The sequence below is a fragment of the Bos taurus genome, chromosome 10 (genome assembly GCF_002263795.3).
Source record: "Bos taurus isolate L1 Dominette 01449 registration number 42190680 breed Hereford chromosome 10, ARS-UCD2.0, whole genome shotgun sequence".
Taxonomy (NCBI): Eukaryota; Metazoa; Chordata; class Mammalia; order Artiodactyla; family Bovidae; genus Bos; species Bos taurus.
Window position 1 is genome coordinate 45,621,578 of NC_037337.1, and position 19,487 is coordinate 45,641,064.

General features: G+C 37.1%; 1 protein-coding gene across 3 annotated transcripts in view; it reads right to left on the minus strand.

Moving 5' to 3' along the window:
• Nucleotides 1-18,065, minus strand: part of TRIP4 (thyroid hormone receptor interactor 4) — a 51,880-nt gene extending 33,815 nt beyond the window's left edge. For all 3 annotated transcript variants that reach the window (NM_001046351.2, XM_059890497.1, XM_059890498.1), the window contains 8 exon segments: nucleotides 1,396-1,522; nucleotides 4,870-5,085; nucleotides 6,794-6,923; nucleotides 8,551-8,629; nucleotides 10,227-10,439; nucleotides 11,729-11,853; nucleotides 13,000-13,169; nucleotides 17,944-18,065. In NM_001046351.2, the coding sequence (NP_001039816.1) occupies nucleotides 1,396-1,522; nucleotides 4,870-5,085; nucleotides 6,794-6,923; nucleotides 8,551-8,629; nucleotides 10,227-10,439; nucleotides 11,729-11,853; nucleotides 13,000-13,169; nucleotides 17,944-18,044 (1,161 nt within the window). In that variant the 5' untranslated portion in view covers nucleotides 18,045-18,065.
• Between the last annotated feature and the right edge of the window lie 1,422 nt (nucleotides 18,066-19,487).

The window sequence follows — 19,487 nt, forward strand, 5'->3', positions numbered from 1 at the left end:
GGGCATTCAGCAAAGAACCTGGGTAAGTACAGTGCTGCATGAGGATCTCCAGCTAAACTGTCTAAAGCACTGCTCTGATTGCATCTCTCTGCTTAAGAACATTCTATGATTCATATTTATGAAATAAAAATGTGAAAACTTTCTGGCTGAACATTTAACTCTCTAGTGATCTGACTCTACCTACTTAACCCCACTCTATTTCTATGAAAATTCCTTTTATGAATACTACATTTGTAGTCTAAATTCACTATTCTCTATATAGTTGATGCTTGAATGATACAGGTTTGAACTATGTGGGTCCACTTATACGTGGGGTTTTTCTTTCCAATAATAAATACTACAGAACTACATGACCCATAGTTGGTTGTAGATGTGGAACCTACTGTGGCTGTGGAACTACTTTATGGAGGGCCAACTATAACTTAAACACACATTTTGACTGTGCAGAGGGCCACCACTCCCAGTCCTCCCCTACACTGTTCAGCTGTGTGTGTGTGTGTGTTTCCCGTGCCTTGCTCCTACGGTTAATTCTGACTGGACTGTTTTTTCCCCACCATCCCCAAGCACCATTTACTTGGATACTTACTTTTAATGAATGCCAGCTTCCCTGTAAAAGCCTCTTTTATTCCTCTCAACTGTCTTTCCCTCCTCTGGGTTTCCACTGTACTTATTTATATCTTTATCAATATTAAAACTGCCTATGTAATCTTTTCCACTACTAGTCCATGAGTTCTTTGAGGACAGAAGCAGTGTCTGGTTGATCACGTACTTCTGGGATTATACACATTAGATGCTCAGTGTACTTAATGTCAAAATGTATGACAACAATGAGTAAGTGAATTAATGTATTAATTTACAATACAACACTAGGGGACTACCCACATTCTATAAAAGACAAACAAAGAGCATTGACAAAAGAACCATGGGAGTATTCTTTAAATCTCTATGTGTGTGTGTGGGCTAAGTTGCTATAATCGTGTCCGACTCTTTGCAACCCCACGGTCTGTAGCCTGTCAGGCTTCTCTGTTCATGGGATTTTCTAGGCACGAATCCTGGAGTGGATTGCCATGCCCTCTTCCAGGGAATCTTTCTAACCCACACGTCTCTTATGGTCTTCTGCACTGAGACCATAGGCAGGTTCTTCACTAGTGCCACCTGGGAAGCCCTTAAACTTCTAGCGTACTTAACAAAACCTTCTCTTGGGTAATACGCAAATGGTAACTTGTCACAAGTGCTGCAAAAAAAAAACTTGGACAAACTGGGTCAGAGAATAAGATGTGTAGGAGTATTAAGAGAGCAGATTGGTGTCTACAGCCTATGAAACAGGCACACTTGAAAGAAGAAATATCTGGCCCAAACTTTTCTCACCATCCGTTAGAGCAAAGGTCCACTAACCTGGGGAGGGGACTGGTACAGGTTGGGATTCACCAGAAGTCCCAAAGGCTCTTCAGAAGATCTATCCAATTTGGTCACTGGTTGGTTCAAGGTTCCATTGGCAATGGCATGTATTGCCTCATCTAGTCTGTGATAACAAATCAAAGGATGCAATAATTGGCAATGTCCTATGCTCAGAATATGCTTAGTTGGCACACACACAAGACTCTTCACTAGTAACAGAATTTGAAATTCAAAGAGGGATCTATGGATGACCTTCCCTGCTCCCCCTATTAACTTCCCCTTCTTTTCTCTTCACTCCAAGAACCCTAAGGAAGAGGAGTTAGTAAAAGTTTCAGAACACTAAGAAAATAGGTAGTGCACATTATAATCACTCATCTTTTTAACAACATTATTAAAAATGCCAAGATTAGAAAACTTGCCTGGAAACAGTCTAGGGAAGACTATTTCTCAACACCTTCAATTATTCTTCTGCCTGCTCAACAGTCCCTTCCCATTCCTCCATGCTTGTTTCATGGCTTCATGGCTCAGAATTTCTAAGCAGTCCCTCCACCCACACAGCACAAAAGTACTTATTCCTTTCTCTGAAGTCCTGCAGCACTTACTATTTAAACAGTCACCAAATATACCCCATGTTATCCTTTGTCTATGGTGTTGGCTATGAATATTTGGCTCTCAACCTATAAAAGAATGTGATGATTTCAGTTAAAGATTATGGAACTAGTCCTCTTGGTTAGTAAATGATCACAGGTCCTGCAGGAACTGTATCTTACTCTGCTCTACAGCTCCTCATTACTTGCTGCTGTACTACCATGTCCCTGCTTGACAAACCTTTGTGGATGATGGTAATTCTAAAGGACAACATAATGAAAAGGTTCTACTAGCAGGGAAGGCTGAACCTGACCTTGAATACAATTAAAGAGGTATTTGTTAGGAACTTCTTACACACAAGGCACCTTAAAAGAGAAAGAGATCAGGGCTTTCCTGCCTTCAGGAAGCTTTGACTCTAAGTGGCAGGTTTAAGACAGCTAAAATAATGGTAAACTAAACATGAGAGGATGTAATTATTACTATGAGACAGATACAATCCATATGGTAGTTGCTACTTATCATCCCATGTGTTGTACCAATCAGGTTCAAAGGGGAGGCAGATATTTGAAAGGCAAACTTGGGAGGAAGGATTTCCAAAGCAAGGGAAGAGCAGAAACAAAGACATGAAGCTAAGATAAAACAAAACAAAAAGTACAAGAATTTGAGGTAAGAAGTGAGTCTAAAATAGGACAGGGATGGTGAAATCTAAAGGAGGGAAACAGATTTAAGACACAGTACACTGGTTAAGGACACCTAGAACTCCAGAATCTATTGAAGAAAAAATACAAATTGCTATCAATACATTTTAGAATGCTCACACTTACTCCCATACGACTAAAGGGGGGAAAAAGTGAATAAAAATTATGGTGAACTACCATTTTTTATGTATCAGAATGGCAACTATTTTTTGTTGTTGTTGTTAAGAAACAGACGAAGAAACTAGCATCTTGGTATCTAGTGTCAAAAAGTCAAAAGCTATGCACAATTTGAATTTTGAGATAGTGTCCAATTTTACTTCTAAAAGGCTGTACTGCTTTTTATTGAACATAAAAATGATTTTTGTTATAAAAACGATCCATGCATATTATGGAAAACAAGAAAACACAAATTAATATAAAATGAAAAACTCCTATACCCATCACCCAGAAATAATTTTTTCCTTATATCTGTGTATCATACATGCAATAGTTGAAAACAAATTTACTGAAGTTAGTGGTAAAATTTGCCTTAAGGAGATAATAACCTGCTTAGGAAAAATCTATGATGGATCTGCCACAAATCTAAGAGAAAGGTCAAGGACTGGGTCGAGTAGAGCATTACTGTGTTCGCCTGTATCCAGTTTTGTGTGTGTGTGCACATGTGTGTGTAAGAGAGAGAGAGGAGAGACAGAGATATGTATGCCATTTCCAAAACATGTGGAACGAGATATCCACACGCTTTCTTTTCAGTGCTATGCTAGAGTTAACATTCACCTTTTCTCAACTCTATATTCAGTGACTTCATATTAATAACCTGAAACCGACCATGATGCAGGTTTTATTTAATAAACTTTACTTTTAGAGCAGCTTTAGGATCAAAGCAAAGCTGATCGGAAGATTCAGAGATTTCCCATTTACCTCCTGATCCCCCCCCCGCCCCCGCCCCCCGCCACCCCTACACACAGCCTCTCCCATTAGCAACTATCCCTCACTGGAGTAATACATTTGTCACAACTGATCAACCTACACTGACACATCATTATCCCCAAAACCTAGAGTTTCTATTAGGGTTCATGCTTGGTGATGAGACTTGAACATTTTACTATTTCCCTCCACAGTAAGAGAACATATTCATATTATTGGTCACAGATTATACAATATGATAAATTTTAAATTTCAGACAACTTAATGATACGTTTCAAAGCTTGCATTTCCCTAATAAGAAGCTGAGCATCTTTTCAAATGTTTATTGGTTATTTTCATTTCCTCACCTGTAAATTATCTGCTCTTAGCCTTTGCCCATTTTTCCATCGGATATATCTTTTTAATTTGCAGGTCTTTATATAGTATGAGTATTGCTTTTTTGAACTGTTAAAACTTTAAAATGCTTTCTCTCAGTCTTGTACTTATTTACATTATTTAAAATATCTTAGTCTTTTTGACTTTTGGGTTTTGTATCTTGCTTAGAAAGAGCTTTATTATACCAAGACATTAACTATATTATAAATTTCTACTATTTTATTTCCTTCTGATCCTTTTTATTTCTTTTGTATTCAACTTTTTTTTGGTGTGGGGGGAAGTGACACTATAGGGCTTATGTGATCTTAGTTCCCTGACCAGGAGTCAAACTGGGACTCCCAGCAGGGAAAGCTTAGAGTCCTAACCACTAGACCACTAGGGAATTCTCTTGCATTTAACTCTTTAGTCAAACTTATTATCACAGCATACTTTGAAGTACAGACTTTTTTTTTGAGGTAAGAGATCTAATGCAGATTTTTTTTCAAAGCTGGTGGCCCTTCATTTATTTAATCCTTTTCTTACTGTTCAGAAAAGTTTTATGTAACTATAAACATACACCTATACACACACAATGCAGACATACAGGTGTTTTTTCTGGATTCTATTTCATCTCATTTATCTATTCCTGTGCCCAAACTGTACCTCATTGCTTTAAAAACAACTTTTTATAAAACCACAGTAGTTATCTAATAGGAAAAGTTACCCTCACTGCCCATTTTCAAAATTTTCTTAGTTACTCATCCATGTTTCTACTCCAAATGAATATATTACTTTAAAAATTAATAAAAATAACAAACCCATTAAAGGGCAGGGCTGGGGGGAGGGCAAATCCTTTACAGTTAAAACCCCTCAATTCTCTCAGACCTTTCTGGTTTTGCCCACTTACTTGCTGTGATATTCAGCTAGAGGATCTTCGTCTTCCACAATTTTCCTGCCTGCAAAATCAATGGTGATCTTCTTAGAGAGCCGAGAGGCATGTCGAAATTCTCTCAGCTCCTCCTCTCGCTTCTGTATGGCCTCCCGCTCAATTTTGGACAACCACTGGTTAGAATCACTAGCAAAGTAATCTGACTCATCATCAATGACTTGGGTCCTTCGAATGCTAAGGAAAGAAAAAGAACACATGGCAATTAGGTCACCTGTTAACAAACAGGGATTTGACTATTGGGAAGCTGTTACAAGTAGCTCACTCTGTCCTGAAGGTTATTATTTCAAATTTAGATGCTCCAGAATGTTCCCAAACCAGGTCAAGCTCTGATTTCCAGCTTCTGTACATACCTTATTCCCACTGCAGGCTCAGCTCTTAGAACGAGTCTCACCCTCGGGCAGAAAAAGACACAGCACCATATCCACTGTCCTCCTATTTTCCTGTTAGCCCAGCCCTCACCTTATAACTGGGCTTACGGGTCATTTTGCTGCCTCTGAGTTCATGTCTTGGCAGCTTACTCAATAACCTAGTCTTTCTACAATCTGGACCTAGACTACTCCTGCTAGACCCACTTCACTTAGAAACTGGACTTCTATCCTGGACTCTCAGTCCTGGAGCTTATTCTTAGGATATCTTATGACTGCATTACTACAACACATCAGTTTCCACCACCTCCTCCACAACCTCATCCCCAGTCCCTCACTTAATACACAAGGACCAAGTTCCAAGATAAGACAATCAGGCTTATTTCTAAGATCATACCAACAAAGAAATTAAGAACTAGAGGGAATCCTGATGACCCAACTCTCTCCTTCTATAGATAATAAACCTGGGCCTCAAAGAAGTGACTACTCCCAAATCACAAAATCAGTCTCCAAGGAATAATTACTAATTAGTGATATACACAGGCATAGGGAAATACTGATTTCAATTTTCCAGGACTTGGCTGGAATTATAAAAGTTTTAAAATAGACTGAGAGTGGTCCTATACACAAACTTACATAATGAAATTGGTGCCCTTGGAAACACACTGGCATCAATAGGGAGAGACTCTTTTCCAGTTTCTGTTTATCAAAAAATGTGCTCTATTTCTAATGATAAATTGCACTGAGTAAGGGTAAAAGTGATATTTAAAAATCTTGTGATGGGCTTACTTAGGGAATAGCTTTCAAAGTATGTCTCAAGTATTCCTAGCGAATGATTTGAAAGTAGTAGGTGCATATAACCAAAGGATTATAATGCCAGGAACAGACATATTCAGTTGCCACATTAAGAGATTCAGGGTCTTTCTAAGGATTCCCACATGGCTACTTGAGAAGTGAGCATACACGTTCTCTTCAAACATTTTTTTTTACCATTAATTGGGTTTCAACACATATTTTGCCCAAAAGAAGAAAAAAAATTAGAACTAACAAATCCATAAACCTGTCTCCTAAAGAAAGGTGAGAGGGCTAAATGAGTATAAAGCACAGGAGTATAAAGCTCAATTTAGGGACATTATTAAACCACAAAATAAATTTAGTGTCAAAGGAAAAAGGGAAGAGTAAGACATGTGTCCCCATGAGATGGTATTAACTCTCCCAGAGACAGCTTCTTATGGAGTATCCAGCATATGTTGACTGAATTAATGAATGGCTTCAAGTGAAACAAGTGTGGAATTCCATCCAAATCAACTTTCCAGGGGGTACACTAGCATTTGACAAGAAACAAAACATGTTGCAGGCGAGGTCCTCTTGGTGCGAGCCTATCTTAGTCAAACATGATTCAAAAACAAGCGGCTGACCTCCTACACAGAGCGTTTGTTCTTCTTTTGCTGTAGGTAAAGTGCCAAAATAATGGACTACTCTATTTCTTAGCCTTTTTAATTCTAATCACATCATACCTAGTTCTGTCAAACTCTAGCAGCTTGTCTTTATGCTTGATAGCCTTCTCCAGACCGGATTTAAATCGCAATTCTTGATGAGGAAGAAGGTCCTTGGTAGAGATGTCCACTTTCCCAGAATTCTCTGTTCCTGAAATTCAATAAGGAAATCAAATGGTGTCAGCGTATCATACAAATTAGCTGTATCATGTGCAGCAAAGAAAAAAATATCAGAAGGTATGGCTGTGTCTTTAATGATAGTCTTCATTTTAATGGAAAACAAACAGGTACCACAGGCCAGGCTTTACTTCCTCAGGCATCAAGCAGCACTTGAAACATAGTAAGTTCTCAATCAATGTTAAGGATCCACTTCTTTCCTTTCCTTATGGGAATGTGGATTACTAAAGGTAACAGACTATTTAATAAAACAACATAAAAATGCCTTACTAATGAAAAACTTCATTGAGTAGGGCTAAATATCATCTTTAAACTACTTCTATATATCAAAGTTAAAAACTAAATAACAAAGGGAAAAAAGAGAAGAAATTTTAGGAAAGGAACAGCAATCAATAATGAGAACTTATCAGGTGTTAAAGCAATGATGATGACTATAAAATTACATATTATATTACTTAATTCTCACAATAGCCTTGTAAGACAGTTTTTATTATTTTTATTTTACGGACAAAGAAACTGAAGTTCAGAAACATTAATAAATTCACCAAGTTCGGTTAAGTTAGAAATTAAAACGTGGAAACAAGATTTAACCTTAGGTCTAACTCTAAAGCCCACCATCCATTCCTCGGTCCATGTGTTATCTCCCTGGTGACAACAAACCATAAATCTATATATCAGAAAGGATAGCCATAAATTATGATAGCATCAAGATCTAAAATGTGTTAGGAAAGCAACTAGGCTATAATGAAGGCTTTCTCTTACCTAAAACTCTAGGCCTATTTAAAGTCCTGTCAAATCTTCTTTTAAAATTAGAAAAAAAAAAAGAGAGATTGATTCTTGTGTTCTGAATATCAGAAAAGAACTGGGGCTTCCCTGATGGCCCAGTGGTTGGGAATCCACCTTGTAATACAGGGGATAAGGGTTCGATCCCTGGTCCAGGAAGATCCTACATGCCATGGGGAAACTAAGCCCATGTGCCATAACTACTGAAGCCCACACTCTGCAACAAGAGAAGCCACCACAATTAGAAGCCCAAGCACCAGAACTAGAGAGTAGCCCCCACCCACCACAACTAGAGAAAGCCCATGCTGCAATGAAGACTCAAAGCAGCCAAAGAAAAAAGGCACTGAGAACCACTTGTTTCGTAATAATGACCCTGCTGCTGCTGCTAAGTCGCTTCAGTCGTGTACGACTCTGTGCGACCCCATAGACGGCAGCCCACCAGGCTCCCCCGTCCCTGGGATTCTCCAGGCAAGAACACTGGAGTGGGTTGCCATTTCCTTCTCCAATGCATCAAAGTGAAAAGGGCAAGTGAAGTCGCTCAGTCGTGTCCGACTCTGTGTGACCCCATGGACTGCGGCCCACCAGGCTCCTCTGTCCATGGGATTTTCCAGGCAAGAGTAATGGAGTGGGGTGCCATTGCCTTCTCCTGCTCAATGTTAGGTGGTTTTAATAAGAATATTTTTTTTTAAATGCTTAGAGAATAAATGAGTAAATAAACTGCCATCTTACATACCAGGATACAAGTAAGAGAAATAATCACAGATACAATCATCGCAGGTCCATCACCACAGTGATCCAATTGAAAGATTACTGCCTACCTGACATGAGCTTCTTCAGTAGTTTCTGGCTCTTGTTTGAGTCACGCTGTAAAATATCTCGTTCTTCATGAGTACATACCTGATAAAGAGACAAAACACATGATCCAATAGTTAAAAGATACTGTGTGCTTGATATACTTAAAAAGTAACCTCAAATTACACATTAGATACAGCAATAAAATAATAAGACTGTCAGTGTTTTTTAATCAAGACAAATATACCAAAAAATATATATCCAAATGAGTTTCACCCTAGTCTCTTTCCATTTCTTCCTTCTTTTATGAACCATACAAAAAAACTGATCTCACTGCAAGTGTCCCTAAATGACTAGTTTAAAGAAAAAAAGGCTAACCTACTTTCAAAAGACAAAAATTTGCCACCAAGAATACAGAAAAATACATATTTTTAAAAATCTTCCATTTCTAATCATAAAATTCAAGTCTTACGAGTGAAATTATAAGTTTCTTATTTATTTATTTTTAGTTGCACCATGTGGCAATGGAAGCACAGAGTCTTAACCACCGGACCACCAGGGAAGCCCCACAAGTGTCTTATTAAAAAGAGTCAAAAGAAGCAGCACAATACAGTGCCAACAGTGAAAACTAGTCTAGCTTTTACATGTATTTTGTTTCTTTGCTTTCAAACATTACCTACTAGTAAAGTAATAAACATATTAAGCAAAGAAAAAATTATATTATAAAATCACTACAAGAAAGTATTTTACTTCAAAAAAGGAGTTTACTTAAAAACAATTTCATACTAAGCTTAATTAATAAAACTGCACGACTTCAAGGCCAATCTGCTTTACGTTACTTTGTTTCTTGAACAGAAGGATCCAAGGGACCTAACAGAAAACACTGTACTTGCTAGCAGTTGCCTGAGTGGCACATGGAGTTCCAGCCAGCAGCTGTCGGGTATTTCACTAGCAAAAAGAAGCCCCACATGGGAGGATATTTGCTGTTGTTTTCTGAACATTTTTGATATTAGATACTACATTTTTCAGGTCATCCACTGTCGATCAACTTATTATCTGAGTATATTGAAAACTTAAAGGCCCCACAAGACAAGGGAAAACAAAGCAACACAAAATATGCTTTCACCAATAGCAATGCCACTGTTTCTGCCAGTCAGCTCAAGTGGCAGAACAAGCCTTCTAGACAACTCACTCAGGTGTCTGTAATTACGGCTACACTTTTGAGATGACTCACTCAGATAATGCAGCATTATAAAAAGAAGGTGTTCTGGAAAAACAAGCTATAAAGACCTGAGGATTATGTCACAGTGACTCTGCATCTCTAGAAATATGAGCCACATCTGAGACCTGACAAAAATTTTTAATGTTTCAGGCCCTAAAGTTTTCTTGAATTGAATTTAATCTGACACAAGACTTGGATTCCTCACACTGTATGCAATCAAAGTCCTTCTCACAAATAGGCCTTATTCTAGCGTATCACCTTGAGTTTTTGACTAAAGTTCGTGTTATAAGAATTTACTGGTAGCACAGCAATGTAAATTAACTGTACTTCAATTAAAAAAAAATTTTTTTTTTTATTTACTGGGCACCTTAGGGAAGAAATTTACTAAGAAAAAGAGAACTTACCAGGGGTGTAATAAAGTCAAAAGCATAGTAAAAAACCAAAACCAAAGCATAGTAAAACAGGAGAGAAACAATTTACCAGAGAACCACAAAATAAGCAGGGGCCAGAACCCTCTTGTTCACAGACAATCCGCCCACAGACCAGACAGTTGTTGATCAGTTTGTGCTTCTGGCCCAGGCAATCACAAGGGTGGCGACCTGGAATCAGGACTGCAAGCTTGTCCTGCCCCTCTTTCGTATATAAACTGACAAACTTTGTCTTCTTCTTCAAGGAGCTGCTGTTGTCTTGTGCCTAAGGGTACAAAGATATCACAAACAACATCAAATAAGTAATGACAATGAAAGCAGTCAGGAGAGAACAACCTCAGTTCTATTCAATAATAACTTATAGGGACTTCCCTGGCAGCCTAGTAGTGAAGACTCCGAGCTCCCACACAGGGGGCATGGGTTCAATTCCTGGTTGGGGAGCTAAGATCTCACACCTGAGTGGTATGGTCAAAAACAAAAACAAAAACTTTGACAATTTGATAGGTAGTATCTCAGGGGATTTAACGTGTATTTATTTGATTACTAGTAGCATAACCAACCATCCTTGTTGGCCCAGGACTCAGGGGAAATCTCAGACTACAGGACTTTTCAGTGCTAAAACCAGGAGAGTCCAGGCAACTAAGGGGACAAACTGGTCACTTAATTGCTGGTAAGGATAAACATTTTTAATGTTTATTGGTCATTCATATTTTTTCTTTTGCTTATGACAGTCTTTGCTCATTTTATTTCAATTAACAAAAGGCTTAAGACAATTTTTTAAGTTCACATTATTTTGGAAACCCTTCTCCACATGTTGTTGCACGGTCGCCACAAATGAATTTTTTGATCACTACTTTTACTTCCCTGGTGGCTCAGATGGTAAAGCGTCTGACTACAATGCAGAAAACGCAGGTTAGATCCCTGGGTTGGGAAGATCCTCTGGAGAAGGAAATAGCAACCTACTCCAGTACTCTTGCCTGAAAAATTCCATGGATGGAGGAGCGTGGTAGGCTACAGTCCATGGGGTCGCAAAGAGTCGGACACGACTGAGCAACTTCACTTTCACTCTTCCATCTTAGCATAACTAACTACCCTGAATATAAATATTTCTGCTTACCTCATGGGGCTACTTTGGGAGCCAAGAGAGACTATGAAAGAGCTCTAAATGCTAAATAATGATGACAGTGGTGGTAGAAGTGAATGTTCTAAAACAGGAACATCTTAAAACAGCCAGAGTTCAAATTCTTTCAGTATAAACCCACAAAAAATGTTGAAATTGAAGCCCTGGTGCATTTCCTTAAATATTTTCTATCAAAGCTATCTATAATCTCTAAAAGATGTCCTTATAATACTAATTTAATCAAGCTGCAAAAAAAAAAAAAAAACCAAACTACCATATAGAAAGGAATATACCATCATCATCACTCTTTGAAATTCATGCACTTGTTGCAAGTTGCCATTCTAGACCAATGTATATCCCTTGCTCTCTGAAATGTATCAGGTGTTTCATCTTTTCCATAGAGCCAGAAAAAGCCTCATTTTCTGAGCACTCACCTTGGCCAAATCAAAAGGTGTTTTGACCTCTGTGGTTGTATCAGGTTCAGTAAATGCAGGCGCTTCCTGTTTGTTTCTCCCTTTCCGCCTACTCCTCTTCAGCTGGTCTCCTGATCTCTGGCCATCTAACATTTATTTAAAGAAGAAGAAAAAAACATATATGTGTGTATGTGTATATATATATGTACATAGACAGACTGGAAATAGTAGGATTCATTGGTAAGTTAATAGCTAATAAAGGGAAGGCAATGCTTAATATTTAGAGTCAAGAAGTCAGGCAGGTTTTTAAATTATCTCTTCCTCTCAAATCACAATTAAATTAAATTCAAACTATCATTTTTCAAGATTACAGTCAATGATAAAGACTACTGGGTAACATTAAGAAGTTAAATTATACTTATGGCTGATTTACATTGCATGGCAGAAACCAACACAACATTGTAAAGCAATCATCTTCCAATTAAAAAAAAAGAGTATAAAAATTTTTTTAAAAAGAAGTTAAATTAAATAGAATTCCCTGGTTGCCCAGTGGCCCGAGTTTTCACTGCCAAGGGCCAGGGCTCAAGCCCTGGTAGTGGGACCAAGGCACCGCAAGTCATGTAGTACAGCCAAAAACACAGAAGTTAAATTAAAATCTGACATTTTAGACTGTATAATAATAATGACTTATTTAGTTTGGTGCTCATCTTTAGTACTGTTTAACTTATTAGTTACTTGTAAATGCTACTCATACTGAAACCGGTCAACATTTACTTACATTATTGTACTAAGTTTTTCTTTAATCCATGTTTAAAATTTTTCAAGTTATTCTGAAGCTACAACTGTTTCTGCAAACAAGTGTTTTTGTGATATTTTCTAAGTTGAAAAAGTCTGAACTAAAACAATATTCATTACAGATCAAGTAGAACTGAACTTGGGCTTCCCAGGTGGCTCAGTGGTAAAGAATCCACCTGCTAATGATGCAGGAGACTCAGGTGTGATCCTTGGGTGAGAAAGACCCCTTGGAGGAGAAAATGACAACCCATTCCAGTATCCTTGCATGGAGAATTCCATGGACAGAGAAGCCTGGAGGGCTATAGTCCATGGGGTTGCCAAAGAGTTGGACATGACTTAGCAACTATACAACAAGAGAACTGAACTAAAAACATGTAGCACGATTCTGCTTAAGTTAGCTGTGAGGGAATATGGGGTGATAGAACATATGCGGTCCTATAAACCAGCCAATTTACCAATATTTCAACCTTTAAGTTAATCACATCAACTTAACCTACCATCTTTCTTGAAGGACTGCTGCAGAGCATCAGAAGTCAACTCCTGATCATTCTTTTGCCATTTGGTTACAAGCTCTTCTATAAATTGACCTTTTTTGCCCTCATTTCCCTGAAGGAGGTCAGTAACATATTCTCGTATCTCTTCAGCACTCTCAATTGACAAAACATACCTCAAAAAGCAAAGAAATAAGTTGTTAAAACAAAGTTAGTTTATACTATGTTTTTCAATAATCATAACAGAGATCAAGGTAGTAAAAAACATTTATTAATCCATTAGAGTGTTTATTTTGAGCCAAGTTCAAGGTTAGACGCTAGGGATATAAATTTGATTAGGACAAAGACTGATGCCAACTAGTTCATAGTCTAACTTTCATGTTTTCTTATATTTCCAGAATCAAATCTGTATTTTGAAAATAGACTTGTGGGGCTGTCCTTTACATAGAAATACTTTTTAACCTAAATGGGAAAATAACTTGAAAAAGAATATACAGGTGTAACTGAATCACTTGCTGTACACCTGAAACTAACAAATTTTATTTCTAGAATCAAATCAGTGTTTTGAAGCTAGGCTTGTGGGACTTTCCTAAACACAGAAATACTTTCTAACTTAACTGGGAAAATAACTTGAAAAAGGATACACACACACACACACATATATATATAACTAAATTACTTTGCTATATACCTGAAACTAACATAGCATTGTTAATCAACCAGACTCCAACATAAAATTAAGTGTACGAAATAAGTATTTATTATTTTTTAAATTTCTCTACTCTGATAGCAGAATTTTTAACATTTTGACAAACATTTTTGAAGGTCATAGAATAACAAAAATATTGTCCTTTTTTTTTTTTTTTAAAATTAAGATCACTTTGCAGGGTCTAAGCCTGCATGGTCATTTTTACGGTTCCATACTACCGCACAAAGCAAGAACTACCTATATCTTGATTGAGGAATGGTTACAAAGCTACATATACTTGTAAAACTGATCAAATTTTACATTTGAACAAGTGACTCTATTAAACAAAAATTACATCTCAATAAACTGTTAAAAACCACTGCTATTTTTTAAAAAACTTAAGAATACTTTCCATAACTACACATCTGCAGTCATTGTATTTTCCTAGGAACAATATAAAGTACTTAATTTTTATACTGTAAAACCTAAAATCTTTTTTTGCTAAAAATATGAACATATACTACAAGCTAACCAGTTACTGATTTAACATTCTTAAAAATTATAAATTAAGATTAGCAAAAAAAAAAAAAAAGATTAGCATCATATCAGAATGAGCAGATCTACTTTAAGAAAATAGGATGAAGGGTTTCTAAAAGTGAAATCTAAAAGGGGTAGGAGTACAAGTCAGTACTTTTCTATAAACCAATCAGACAATATACTGAAAGTGCCTTAAAAACAATCCAGTAATTCCATTTACAGAACTCTCTAAGAAATAAGAGACACAGGAATTTATGCAAAAATGTTAACTATATCATTATTTGAGTTAGAGAAAAACTGGAGGCTATTTAAGCCTTCATTAATGGAAGGGGCAAATGAATTCAAGTTTTTGGACTTTACAAAATCTAATATGCGGTCACTAAAAGTGAAATGTTTGAATAATTATTATTTTTTTAATTATTAACTTGTTTACATTATTTTTTTTTTTTTTTACCATGCCACCAGGCTTGGGGGATCTTAGTTCCCTAACCAGGGATTAAACTGTGCCCTCAGCAGTGAAATCTTGGGAGTCCAAACTACTGGATCCCCAGGGAATTCCCTGAATAATTACTATTACCTGAGAAAAAAATGCTCTCATATAAAGTGAAATAGCAAGACAACCCATACGGTATATGATCTCAATTGCTATAAAAGGAAATGTATATATCCATACACTTGTGTGCAGAAAAAAGGCTTCTTTTTTGTAGAAACCCTTCTAAGGTTACACATTAAAATGATTACCACTAAGAGAGATGATTAAAAATAGTTGGGTTTGTTTTTATTTTCTTTATTCCTTTACAATGAATATATTTTAGAAATGTATTACAATATGCATAGGAAAAAACACTAAGAGAGAAATAGAGTTATCTCTGGGTTATGGTATTATGGTAATCTTGGTTACCTCCTTTACCCTTTGCTGATTTTTTTTAGTTTTCTACAGTGACTATATTACGTCATTAGAGAAGTGAAAAAATTCAGGTATCAAACCATGACAGCATTGCATGATCTGAAGAAACTGTAATATAGACATACTGGTATGAGATACAAGAAAATTATTACAATAATGCTATATTCTTTGAATTTAAAATAAAAATCATGTAATTGCCCATCCTTGGTAATAAATGTACTAGGTTCTTTACCTAATGTGGTGGTTGATTTGCAGAGTCAGAATCTATAAGAGAACAAACCTGTGCCTTTGGGCATCCTTAAGAGCATCTTCTAATCAAATACAAATTTTTACAAAATAGACAACTGTTTTTAATGAATTTTAAGGTTTAATCAATTTGATCCCCAAACTTACTAGGCCCCATTAAAAGATTAATTGGTATCAAGAATTCAGATAGCTGCAAAGAACCTCAAAGTATCATTTAACTCTGGAATATGCAAGGCATTAGGGAATTATTTAAAGAGTTTTAGAAACAATTGAATAAATGTCATTTTAAATATTTAACAAAGAATAATAAAGACCAACATACATCCAAATGTATTAAACATCAAATCTTAACAAAACAGATCCAACCAAAACTAATGCAGACTGTGGAACAAGGTTTATTTTGCTAATTCTGTGTATAGACCTTAATGTTCCATAAATGAATCACTGATTAGGAAGGTAACAGCTTTATGCTATCTTTTTAAAAAATTCAGGCCACTTGCGTCAAACTGTTCAAGTTAGCACACTATTATAGTATAGCTGGGTAATTCTAAATTAAATATCAGGCAAGACAAGGCACAGCAAATCTATACAGCAAATGCTTTCATCATGGCATCATAGCTTGTGCTATAGCTAGTGAAAACCTAGAAGTGGTTCCAATAGCACTAAATTACAGGTAGCTAGTGCTTGTTTTATGTTTTGGTCAATTCTTGTCTAACTTATATTTATAAATATTTTAAAATACAAGCAAGTGTACAGCCATACTTAGTGCTGCAACTTTAAAACAGAAATTTCTGATCACTCCTCTTTCAACTGTGTGGATAAGTTTAACTGAGGAAAATCTCAGGCTGCAAAATGAGCTATTAAACCACAATCTATGAGAATTAGAAATTTCCTAATACTGTATAAGCAACACAATACAACTGGATTCTGAGATTGAGAAGCCTGCAACTGTCCAAACTCCATTGTTGATTCATCAAAAATAGCCTCAATCTTTTTTTCTTTTAACTGATATTTTTTTTCTGTTTGATATATTACAAAGCTCCATTATTTCATTTGACAGCATTCTACTGCTTGAAAAAATGTCTGAAAACGACTTAGCTTGATCTTGCCTTCTAAGGGTAAAGCCAAGCCATACAATTTGGCTGGATTGGTTTTCTTAAAAAATATCTTTAAATATTTAAAATTTTAAAAAACTGACATATAGTTGATTTAAAATTTTGTATTAGTTTCAGGTGTACAGCAAAGTGATTTAGATATGTACATTTTTTTCAGATTCTTTTCTAAGTTATTACAAGATATTTAATGTAGTTCTCTGTGCTATATAGTAAATCGTTGTTCAACTATTTCATATATAGGGATATGTATTTGTTAATTCCACACTCCTAATTTATCCCCTCCCCCTTTCCCTCTGGTAACCATAAGTTTAGTCTTCTATATAGGTCTGGGAGTCTGTTTCTGTTTTGTAAATAAAAGTCATTGACGTTCCTTTTTAAGAATTCCACATATAAGTGATACAATATTCACTTAACTGGGATTTTTTGATAATCTATTACCATGTTCAAAATTATCCTTTAAAATAGGCTCTCTTAACTCTCTCATTGCCAACAAGCCTATTTTCTCCCAAACTCAGAAATTGACCTAACTTTCTACAAAAGGCCTACAGCTGCAATTTAAGTTTCAGCATCAATGAGCAAGGAGCCAAATCAAGAAACACTTCTAGGTTCTTAAGTCCACTTTTTGTAGAAATTTTTCCCTACTCTTGAACTCTACACTGACACCTACCTATCTTTTAGTTCTCAATTCATCCCTTGCAATTAATCTTAGGAGTTTCTCAAACCTTAATCAGACTCCTTTTTCCAATGCTCCCCAATACCCTGCACTTCCTTCACCTCATAACTCATCAACCATCTTTGCTGTCCCAGCACTTGGTATGCAGTAACGAAAAAAAAGAAATCAATTGCAAGCAGATATTAAATCAAATCACTACTTCCACTTCACAAGAATCATAAATTGTTAAAGATAATCAGTGCTAATTATTCATTTTACAGACGAGGAAACTAAGGTACAAAATTGGAAGCTAAGTTGCCTAAGGTTCCAAAACTGGTGAATGACCACAGAAAATAGAACCAGGGATTCCCTAGTCAGGAGGTATCTTTGCACAGCACCACGCCACCCTTATTTAAATTTCAGGCCCTATTTGACACAAGCAGGACTGGGTAAACTATTGATAAAATGTTCAGAGCAAGGAATTTCTGAAAAGACAACTTGGCTTGCCCCTTTTCTCCAAAATGTATAAGGAAGGATAATTAGACTTATAGGTCTAATTATTAGGGATTTGGCGTTTTCCTGGGAAAAGAAGGCCCCACCAGCCGATTGTGGAGCATGACACCCTATTCCAGAAGCTAAACTATAAAGCCGGAGGTCAAAATTCGGCGCTCGGAGATAGACAGCAGCCTATTTTATTAAATTTCTTCATTCTCATCAACTCTTTAGTCCTTTTTCCGATTCCCCGTTTGCTTAGTCAGTACACATCCCAGAGCTCCTTCCCGCCTCGGACCCGAACCTGTCTTACTGTATGATCTCCTCACTGACATCCAGGCCGAAACTTTTCCGCAACTGCTCGGTGCACCAGCCCACCAGCTGCTCGCGGGACGCCGCCCCAGCCACCGCCATTTTCCCGAGCCGGAACCAGCTGGGATGGAAAAGCTCGGCGTTCTACACCGGACTAGGCCCCTAGCAAAACCGACCTCGCTCGCGCGGGTTCCGCCAGCCTGCACCGCCCCGTGCCTTAGCACCGCCCCAAACGCAGATCCCTCCCACCTATGCCTCCTCCCACTTCTTCCCGCTTCCTGGTGTTTGCACTTGAACCGGAGCTCAATCTGCGCATGGTTCTTCCGAATTGTCGGATGTAAGGCTCGAGAACTGGGAATTCTAAGACGATACAAATGTCTCTAAAACTACAGTTTAGGAAACAATAAAACAATACCCCGTAACCTAAGAGGCCAGCTTTTATATTGTTCTGGTTTTATTGAAAACACTTAAAGGAGCACTTGAAAGCTGTAAAGGTTTTCTCTGGTAGTAGAGGCTTTATAATACCCTTCGTCGTCTAATATCTGATTCATGCTACTTTTAAAACCTCTATTTGCTTTTTTGAGCCAGGTCTTTTCTATTAGAGCCAAGACAAATGGTCAACACCGAAATCAGATTGATTATATTCTTTGCAGCCAAAGATGGAGAAGCTCTATACAGTCAACAAAAACAAGACCAGGAGCTGATTGTGGCTCAGACCATGAACTCCTTATTGCCAAATTCAGACTTAAATTGAAGAAAGTAGAGAAAACCAGTAGACCATTCAGGTATGACCTAAATCAAATCCCTTATGATTATACAGTGGAAGTGAGAAATAGATTTAAGGGCCTAAATCTGATAGATACAGTGCCTGATGAACTGTGGAATGAGGTTCGTGACATTGTACAGGAGACAGGGATCAAGACCATCCCCATGGAAAAGAAATGCAAAAAAGCAAAATGGCTGTCTGGGGAGGCCTTACAAATAGCTGTGAAAAGAAGAGAAGCGGAAAGCAAAGGAGCAAAGGAAAGATATAAGCATCTGAATGCAGAGTTCCAAAGAATAGCAAGAAGAGGTAAGAAAGCCTTCTTCAGCGATCAATGCAAAGAAATAGAGGAAAACAACAGAATGGGAAAGAGTAGAGATCTCTTCAAGAAAATTAGAGATACGAAGGGAATATTTCATGCAAAGATGGGCTCGATAAAGGACATAAATGGTATGGACCTAAGAGAAGCAGAAGATATTAAAAAGAGGTGGCAAGAATACACAGAAGAACTGTACAAAAAAAGATCTTCACGACCCAGATAATCACAATGGTGTGATCACTGACCTAGAGCTAGACATCCTGGAATGTGAAGTCAAGTGGGCCTTAGAAAGCATCACTATGAACAAAGCTAGTGGAGGTGATGGAATTCCAGTTGAGCTATTTCAAATCCTGAAAGATGATGCTGTGAAAGTGCTGCACTCAATATGCCAGCACATTTGGAAAACTCAGCAGTGGCCACAGGACTGGAAAAGGTCAGTTTTCATTCCAATCCCAAAGAAGGC